The 10048-nt window shown below is 51.2% G+C and overlaps 1 protein-coding gene across 1 annotated transcript; it reads right to left on the reverse strand.

Moving 5' to 3' along the window:
* Positions 1 to 2597: 2597 nt before the first annotated feature.
* On the reverse strand, positions 2598 to 8242 carry WDR31 (WD repeat domain 31). The gene is made up of 9 exons (XM_026041506.1): positions 8184 to 8242; positions 7171 to 7300; positions 6604 to 6678; positions 4931 to 5075; positions 4742 to 4842; positions 4073 to 4140; positions 3782 to 3923; positions 3207 to 3369; positions 2598 to 2758 (listed from the first exon to the last, which is right to left on the reverse strand). Exons 1-9 carry the CDS (start codon positions 8228 to 8230, stop codon positions 2598 to 2600), a joined length of 1032 nt encoding a protein of 343 aa, XP_025897291.1. The 5' UTR covers positions 8231 to 8242.
* Positions 8243 to 10048: the final 1806 nt, after the last annotated feature.

Raw genomic sequence — 10048 nt, forward strand, 5'->3', positions numbered from 1 at the left:
ATGGGCAGAGCCACCCTCGTGCACCTCCATCCAAATCCAGCCGTGCTCTGCAGTCACGGCCACCGGCTAACAGCAGGCAGATGCCCCGCTCCAAACTCTCTTTACCTGGATATTCCAAAGAAACAGAGAGAATCACATGGGAAACCCCTCAAGTCACATCCATCCCTTTGTAGCCCTTCCACAATTGTTTTTTTTTTTCTCCAGATCTAGGCCTGAATCTTGCTCTGACTTTAACTGCTGGTGACCCAGCTAACATGCATGGAGGCCTCATTTCAACATGGGGAGATTAAAAAAGAGACTTCATGGAGCATTTTTAGGGCTACAAAATAAAAACAACAAGATGGAGAGTGGAGATCCGCGAGAACACATTAGGGAAAGTCCATTAAGCTCAGCTGGGAAACACATTTGTGCATGACTTGAAAGAGGAGCTGTTGCTTTCCCTGTCTGCAGCACAGACTTCTAACTTTAAATTCAGATTTCTGCATCTTGCTGGCAGTCACTAGCTCAGAAGCAACATTTTGCATGAGTACACCTCTTCTTTTCTCTTACAAAAAGCCAGGAGAAACTACTAATATAGCCAATCCTGGCCTTTTAGTCAGGAATGACCACTTTCTCCTTGATTTATTTTTCAACAAGAGCAAATCTCCCCTCCTTTTAAAGCATCACAGGCTACAGAGATCTCTGGGCTTGAGTGCGGCTTCTCCTGGCCTCCATGGGCCCTCTCGGCTTTYGTGAGGCCTCCCTGGGCCTCTGTGTGCACRTGGCTCTGGGGGCCCTCCAGGGAAGTTCCTCATCCTGTAATAAAAGGAGGAGCTCTGTGTTGCTGCACRGGGCTGGCTGGTTTTTGAAGACAGATGGCACTTACCTACAGCCTGAGAAGACAACTGTAGTGTAGATACCAGCTCTAGCACCTGGAGGTTTGAAAAGCAGAGCCCTGCAACGCACCTGGGGAAGCTGYGAGATGCTCTGTGTCCTACTGGGAGCCCAGACGTGTTGTTTCTGTGGTGTTTGGTCTGGGAGAAACACACCTGTGCCAAGAGACCGGCGCTTATCGCTCTCCTGTGAGCAGGGCTCCTTAACGTGTTTGCCAGGGCTTGGCTGGAATGAAAGCCTACCCGAGTGTCTCACGCTTTTTAGAACCTTTTTACACTTTGGACACTGCTTTTCTGTTGTATTTTGGAGATGAATCTTGATGCACTCCTGTGCTGCACCAACATGTCTCCAAGCCAGGCTCACAGATCTTCTCCAGTTGGTTTTTAAACACCTGTAGGTAGCTGTGTAACTCTTCATGTATATCACCTTGTATAGCCTCTAGTAACATCCTTCTTACCTTCCCAGGAGTCTGTGGCTGCAAACTTGATACTGGTTGTCACAGTTAGTGGAAAATGGTGCCCTCCTCCTCCTCCATCTGTAAAGTTGGTCTCTGACTGTGGAAGCCTGTAGGTATCTCCCTCGTGTTTACTCACAGTAGAGTTTAAAGGCCTTTTTTTTTTTTTTTTCTTTTTCCTTCCACTTTTCCATGCATTACAGGCTCTTACCCTCATTCCTTGAGCTGTCTCAAGATTTAGGTGTTTCAAATTTGTGTGGGTATCAACTGATGATGTTGTGCATATCACCCACGTTAATGCAGAGCAGGCTATTTCACTGTAGGATTTTCTTGTTCTAGTGAGCACTATGAGTAGCTTTTGTTTAAACTTTAAATTGAAGTTTTTAAATTGAAATTTTGCAAATGCGCTCTTTTGGAAAATCAAAATGCGTTTAGAATAGGCACCCTAGCTTCTGGGTTTGACTAAGGGACAGAGACRTTACAGGTAGCTCACAGCAGACACCCTTTGTTGTCACTACCTGCTCTGTGTACCCGCCTGCCTGCTGGGAAGCCAGACCCCCACTAGGCTGGAGCCTGAGAGCTGCTGTCTCACCAGCCTGAGGCGCAGGAGACTCCTGGAGGCTCCTCTTGCAGTCTCATGATTCCCTCTGTCGTCCATATGGTGCCGAGGCTGTTCCCAAAACGCACTTCGGGGTGCAGGGCAGCGAGGTCTGCGCAGGCTGGGTGCTCCTACTAGGTGGGGGACATGGGGCATTTGTCAGCGGGCTCCAGTCACAYGCTGGCCAAGCAGCCACCCAGCAGCTCCCTGTGCTGCCCGGCGCGTTGCCACTGAGCTCAGAAGATGAAATTCTTGATGCTAATGAATTTTCTCCCACCTGCTCAGGGTGCAGTTGCTGTTTCACCTGCGGTATAAAGAGCTGCTCCAGCACCTGCTCCAAGGGTGCTTTCCCAATAATTAGCAATTTTGTTAGCGTGGGACAGGAGGGTCCCGAGCAGGGCTTGCCTCAGAGAACCTGTTGGGGCAGCACACGTATCTCCTTCCCTAGGTAACACGCACAACGAGGCCGCTCGCTGTTTTGTAAATAAAACACACACAGCCGGTTCAAAAGTGAAAATTGAGCCCAAAGGCGCCTACAATTTGGCTTTGCTTCTAAACAATTCTAGTTGTTTTTAAGGTACAGAACAAAATGAATAAATCCCAGCTGCCCAGCCCCATCACCGCTGTGCGAGTGCTGGAGCTGTTCCGAGCGACTCAAGTCTCTGTGGGCGCTCAAAACGCCGCCACTTCCCGCAGCTCGGGCTCTCCAGGGCCGCTCAGCCGCAGCAGGCGGATCCCCCCGTGCCCAGTGCCGCACAGCAGCGTGGCGGCGTCGCAGGCGGCCAGCGAGGCCAGCGGACCGGCGCCGCGGAGGCCCAGGGAGGCCAGGCAGGCTGCGGAGGGAATGGGAGCGGCGCTCGGCTCCGGAGCCCCTGCAGGGTCCTTCCCTGGGAGCACTTTTTTCCCCACCTTCCATGACTTTCAGTTCAGTAAAACGCTTCTCAAGGGCAATGTTGCCTTCAACACATGTTTTTGAGAATAATTGCAGAGGAAAATGGAAATCTAATTTTCAGAGCCACAACAGGCCTTCTTTGTGGTTATTAATAGAGATCATTTCTTCCTTGTTCCCCTTTAGTTTAGGGAGGATGGTCATCACCCCCAAACATCCTCTCTTGGAGGGGAACACAGCTGCTCTGGGGCAGATCTCCCCCATCCCAACCCTGTGGCTGTATTCAAGTAAAACCCAGAGGCTACAGGTTGTCACTGGGGGGAGACAGAGACTGAGACTAGCGGCTGCAGCACCCACAGTGACACCCTCGAGTGAGCAGCTCCCTGTCCTACCTCCGYKGTCTTGGTCCCAGATCTTCACTTTGCAGTCGTAGGAGGCYGTGGCGATGACGGGGGTCGGAGCCAGGCCCTGGGGAAGGAAGATGCACGAGGCTACGGTTTGGAGGTGCCCTCTGTACTCGCACACTCGGCTCCTCGTCTGCCGCAGGTCCCACAGCTGYAAGGCAATGGCAGCAGGTGGAGTCCAGGTCACTTCCAGACTCCATCGCCGTCACTTGATGACACGGAGCTGATTTACAAAGAAAACAAGGGGTTTTTTTTTTGCTTAAAGTGCACCCTGAGCAAATGGAACCCTTCCATGCTTTCCACAAGAACCTCACAATCCCTGACACTGTTGTGCCTCTGCTTTAATAAGGATGAACATCTGCTGTTACAGAAGACTCAGGAAATAGAGATATGGGTAGAAACAGAGGGGCTCAAGCAGCAGTCTCAGGACCAGCTGAAGTTCCCAGCATGAGCCAATCCCCACGAGCATCCCTCTGGGAACTCTGTTCCATGCCCTGGAGGTCAGAGGAGAGAGGAAGAGCAGAAGAGGAGGAAACGTGGCAGCTGCTGCCCAGCAAACTCACGGTCGCCTCGCAGCCCTCGCCGTTGGAGCCGCCGCTGCCGCTGACGCAGTAGCGCCCGTCCTGGCTCACGTCGCAGCACGTCTGAATGTGCCGCTTGCCCGGGAACGYGTGTGCCACCTGCAGCTCCCGGCTATCCCACATCCTGGAAGCAGAAGAGCGGGGCAGRAGGAAATCACTGCAACAACAGGCATGTTTCCATTTCCCAGACCACGGCCACACGTTTCTACCATGATCCATCAGCCTATTCCCTGAGCTAGAAGCCCTTCTTTGGAGGCCACCGCTAAGATTTACCTGATTGTTTTATCCTCTGACGCCTGGACAACGTAGGGCTCCCCAGGAACCCAGCACAGATGTGTTACCTGCAGAGGGAAGGGATGATTGCCCAGGCTGACGTCCGCCTGCCTTGCAGAACCATAGAGCTCCCCGATCCGTGCTCTCCTTGTGCTGTGTGCATGGAGCAGGATCCATCAGATTGTTTTTTCCGTTTCTTATCAGTGCTGCTCCCTTACTGGGGCTGACAGGTTCAATCTCCACGTGGTCAGTGGGGTTATCAGCACCATTGACACCAACACGGAGTCATTGAGACACCAACATTGAACCAGACCCAGCATGTGGAAACATGGGCACTTGAAGACACCCTGAAGTTCGCTGCTGGGCTGAGGCAAACGGGGACACAGACCCTACCACAAAACTTACTTCCTAAATGGCTCAGCAATGGCCATTAGTAAATTGCCATATGTGCCTTGGTATCTCTGTGCTAGTGGAGGTTGTTTTTTTCCTGCAGAAGAGGATAAGCAGCCTCAAGTTGACATCTCCACAAGTGCTTAGGCATCCATGCAACAGATCCTGGGCTTAGCGTAGTGCCAAGCTCAGGGCAAATCCTCTTTGTGCAGGTTCACATGCAAAGTGACTGAGGAGGCACAGTTGCCTTTATGGCTGGAGGGAACAAGTGGCTCCTACCAGATTCCTGGAGATACCAGCTCTGCCCAGGCGCTCCCCGGTCTCTACGTCCCACTTGCAGATGGTGTTGTCTCGTGAACCTGTGCACAGGCAGGAGGCATCTGCAACCGCAAGTGAATATCCAAAAGTTGTAYGGAAAAATTCAAAAGAAATCACTGTTTTGAGGGGTAGGAGTTGGTTACTCCTCACCTGGGCTCACGGCTAGTCCAGTAACGACCAGGTCATGTCCTGGGAAATGCTGCCTGGGTCCTGAATTCCCATGAAATTCCCACATGATCGCAGTCTTGTCGCGGGATGCGCTGAAGACTCTGTTGGAGTCCGGGGCACAAGTGACCTGCCCAGGACAAGGTAGGAGATGTACCTCAGGCTTTCTGATGGAGCCGGTGGCCCAGGGGGAACAAACAGCAGTCCGGCTGCCGGACCAAAGCTCCAGACATGCATAAACTTGATCAGAAGAGAGCCTGGCCTTCAAAAGGCCCTTTTTGTTCTTACTTGTGGGTCAGGAACAGTAAGGTTGGAATAACAATGTTGAATGGGCCAGACAAATTCTCTCTTGTCCTGAGCTCCATTTTCTCTTGAGATGGTGAATGAACTTCAGAGCCCTAGCACATTTCTCTAATGGGGATGAGCCAGAGGATTAACTCCTAAAGGAAGGGATTACTTAGAGACCACAACCCAGCTGTGTGTTGTYCAGAGACACTAGAACCAGGTCGTGGTTCTGCTACCGGCCCGACCAGGCCTACAGCAAGGTAGGACAGGTTCTGATCACCTCTGCTGTGACCAGAGCCATAGGTGACAGAGGGATTAACCTACTTTCCCCAGAGCAGGTGCAGAAACAGACTGAGCTCCCAGATCCTGGGCTCCAGGAGGTCAGGAATACCTGCTGGACAGCTGTCCAGGCTGTGGGAGAGCTCTTGGCAGCTGCTCACTCCGACAGGCTCACTTCTTTTTTTAAACGGATCCTTTAATTGTTTGGCTTCTTTGAAGATTTTATATTGAAAGAAAAAAAATGGTGGTTGAGAGGTATTTTGACCTGTACTGCCTTTGCAAGTAAGCAGAATAGCCAAGTCATTTCCAGAGCACTACAAGGCGAGCACCTGACTCACTCTAGGCAGTATCATGCTCAAAAGTTCTCCTCTCTCTCAGCATTTTCTTGGGTAATAAGTGTTTCCTTAGTACTTCTGTTCTTGTATTTTTTTCTTGTTTTATTCTACATATTTGCACAAACAGCTAAAAAAAAAGGCACAGATAAACCTTGATAAAATTATTGTGAACAGTGGGATGAATGAAGTATGAGGTCTGAATCTGTGTCCCGAAGTTCTCCTTCCTACTGCAATATTCCCTACCTCCCTCCAACATCTCACTGCACAAAGGACAACAGGTTGTCCTCTGTGACCACAGCATGCATTGTGTGTACCCACTTGAGCATGTTTGCTCTCCAGGGAGTATATTTGGCTTTGTAATCAGGAGGTCGCTGCAAGATAAGGCCCCACTCTCCTTCTGTGATTTTGTCTTCAAGGCTACTGGGTGTGAGGAAAGATTAACATCATCCCTGACCCAAAAACTTGACCAAGCAAATTGTCCTGACTTTCTGCCATGCATTGTCTCAAGTGGAAAGACAAGAACGTGTCCAAGCCTCCTGGAGATGGGTTTGGTTGCGACACAACTACTACTTTTCTAGACAAAGGACCAGTTGGGGCCCTGGAGAAAAAACTAATGAGCTCTGATACCTAGACAGGTTTCTGACTAAACAAGGCTAAGCCCTTTTTGGATAACAAACCATCACTCTTATTCCTGTTTTCCCCGTTTCTGGCAAGTAACAGCATGGAAGACCCAACTGTACTCCAATAACTGGCACTCACCTTGGTGATCTCACGTTCGTGTCCGATGAAGCGCCTCAGAACAGCCCCCGATCTCCAGTTACAGACAACCACGCTCTGCAGAGAGAGCCAGTGAATGGAATCAGCTGCAGCAGAACGGGCCAAAAGAAGTTCTTCACACCTTTTCTAAGGGGCAGTTTGGAGCTGCTGACAAAGAGCACTTGGTAGCCACATRCTCTATTAAATTAGTAGGAAACACATCCTGAACTATTCAAAGAAAAATACTCTTTTCCTTAATAAGTGCATTTTCTAATGCAAAAATACACCATGCAGCATTTCTCTAAGGGTGGATGCACTCTTTAGAGCTGTATTGATAATACAGTAACACCACATTAATGCTGAAAAGTGCATTTAGCCTGTGCAATAACTGCTGATTCTTTATTTATGAACAGCCTTGGTTTAAGTTACACTGAGCCCCCAGGTACAGTCCGTGTCTGAAGAGGGAACAGACTCTTTTAGTTTTCAGGACTTAGGGCAAAATCCCACTTCTCTTTATATTCTTCTTGCCTGTGACTGCATTTTGGCTGCTGTGATAGACGTGCACGTTACCTTATCCTTTCCTCCAGACACACAGAGGTCTGGTTTGAGAGCAGCCACAGCGGTGACAGCATCGGCGTGCRCAGGGCTGCGCTGTGGAACAGCTCCAACAGGTCCCGTCTCCTCCGCAGAGCCATCGGTCCTGCAGCAAGGACAGAGATGGTGGCAGGAGCTGCAAGTCAGGGTGACTTTCCCCTSATGTCCCCCTGTTTACACTGATGTAGAGAAGACAACAATGTTGGTGAGCTAGAGGAYAGTGACATCTGATTTTGGAAAGGCAAAGGAAAGCTGCGCATAGGGAAATGTGTCTCCTGGACCCAGYAAGGTAGAGAAAACAGATTCTCCCTCTCAAGGTGCTAAATATTTAGGTGTTCACTCCATGCCAGAGTAAAGAAWGGAAACAAGCCCACGTTTCAATCTTACTAGTCTCCTGGGATGACTTACATTGAAGCCTGGCTGCTGTCCTGATACAACAACTTTGTGCTTTGGAAAAATCACAGGTCCCCATGGAGGTACCAGTATTTCCCCTTGTATTTATGTGGGCTGACTGCCTCCTCCCACCAGCTGCATCCCATTTTGCCTCCCAACTAATTAATGCCCACACAGCTGTGCCACAGCAAAATCACCAACACTGAGCCTACAGCACTGGCATTCAAGCGTGTGCTCTTCCACTCAGTGGCCTACACCAGTGATCTGCAGAGTTCAGGATAGAGGGATATTTGTTCTGGCTAAGGAGTCACTTTCACAGAAAGCAGTAAGCAAAGATCTATGTTCTGCAGCTGCCMTTGCTGATAAAGGTTATGACACTCTCAGAAGAAGCATGGGTTGGGTATTTCAGCCAGACAGCCACCTCTAGCATTTTTAGGATGCAGATTACTCGGAATAAGCAATCACAGAGCTCACACTTACAACTTGGCTCTTCTACCTGTGGATTTCAATCCTCAGATACTCRCTAGATTGCTATGTTCTATATTCATTAGCTGTTTTCAATTCACTCCTATAGTTGGGTTTACTAAGACTTTCACCTGTATTTGGAGGTGTGGAGGTGGGTTTTGCTCTGCAGTTTCCCCATAGCTCACAGCTGTGACTCCAACAAGCTGCACTGGGCATCACAGTGCCAGCTGCTCAGGCACTCGCTGCTGCGGCACGACCTGGGGTTGGGAGACACAACGTTCCCGGGAACCTGCAGAAGTTTCCGACTGTTGAGCATGCAGGAAAAGTTGCTGGCACTACAACATCAACATTTTAACCTCATTTAGGACAAGAGAAGAAGAAATAAGAAGAAGAGATCCCCAAGCTGAAAACTGATGGGGAATATCTCTGAAAACCCATGGACGCGAGGCTGGGGAATAACTGACCATTATATGGTCTTGTGTTCCATGTTCTTTACAGATCCCAATTTCCAGACTGGCTGAGGCAAACACCTTCAGACTTGGGTTTGTAGGTCCAACCAAGGTACTAGCACTTTAGACCAAGACAAGTCAGTCACAGGCAGCCTGAGCTCAACTCATGCAGCCCGACTTCAGGTCAAGCCTCAGCTGGTCTTAGCTTAGGCCAAGGGATGGTTCGAAACAGCAGCTTGCACGTCCATCCAGGTAGAGAAGAACGCAAGGAGCCATCCCCACATTCCCACCTTTCTGGGAAATCCTCCCGCCCCGCGTGCGATGCCGACCCCAGCTTGGGAAGGCCGCCCATCGCGGCGGCAGCAAAGGAGGGCCATGGCCAACAGGCCCGTTTCGATGACAGAGAACTGCTGGGTACCGTAATTGGATTCCTCTTAGCTCGAGACACCCTAATTGGATTGGCTTCAGTCTGCACTGCGTGTACCAGCATGCCCATCTCCTGGACACAGAGGGGCTTTGCTAATAAAAATAATAATAATAAAAAAAATCAACATGTTGCTTCTAGCAAAGAAGGAGAAAACATTTCAAGGCTCTGCTCACAGAAACCAAGAACCAAACCCTGGAAACAACATGGGAGAGGCACCAGTTTTCCACCAAACATTCCCTTTCTAATTTTACCTGGAGCGCCTTTGGGATTAGCAAGCAGCAATACCCGGCTAATCCCTGCCTGCTCAATCCGTGAGTCCGCACGTTGGGGAGATAGAGAGGAAAATGCATCTCGGGGTTCAGGGGCAGCGCTAGGGTGGTGAATCGCCTCCGGTCACGCCGGGACCGAGCCCGCAAACTGCCTCAGCGCATTAGGAACAAACTGTTATTTTCCCTGACAACTAGGGCACACGGGAAGTTTTGTTCACCTGCAAAATAAGATCTGATGGAAAAGAAGAGCTCCRACAAGGGCTGCGACTCCCCTAGAGTCCCCATTGCTTGTGGCTCTGTGATGGTCCCGGTGCAGTCGAGCCCAGTGGGTTTGTGCAAACCGAGAGGCGCCGGGACCGCTGCCACCCTGAGCTTCCTGCCGCACGAGGACCAACATGGTCCGCGATCCCCCTGGCAGCAGAACTGAGCCCTTCCGCACAAAAGTCACAAATTCAGCCTATTTCGGGAAAATCTGTTATTTCCATCTCCGCAGGGCTGTGCTGGCTGCTCTGCAGGTGCCGCGCGAGGCCCCAGGCGTCCGGGCTCCCTCGGGATGCTCCACAGCGCTCAGCACCAACAGCAACAAGAGCGTTGTGGAAATGCAGCAGGAGGGCGCGAGGCCGCCTCGGGGGGCTCCATGGGGACCCCACGGGGTCATCCCAAAGGGCCAAAACGGGGCACAGCCCCGGTCGCTACCGCCGGGGGGGCTCGTGAGGTGGATCCAGGTGCAGCCCGGTGCTGCGGCCGGGGGAGCCGCCCCGGCCCCCGTGCCCCGTCCCGCCGCGCACTCACCGTGCGCCGGGCCGAGCCCCGCGTCCCGCCCGGCAGCCGCGGGTGTCGCCGCCCTCGCC

Source organism: Nothoprocta perdicaria, unplaced genomic scaffold (assembly GCF_003342845.1).
Source record: "Nothoprocta perdicaria isolate Ctin4 unplaced genomic scaffold, notPer1 scaffold_287, whole genome shotgun sequence".
NCBI lineage: Eukaryota > Metazoa > Chordata > Aves > Tinamiformes > Tinamidae > Nothoprocta > Nothoprocta perdicaria.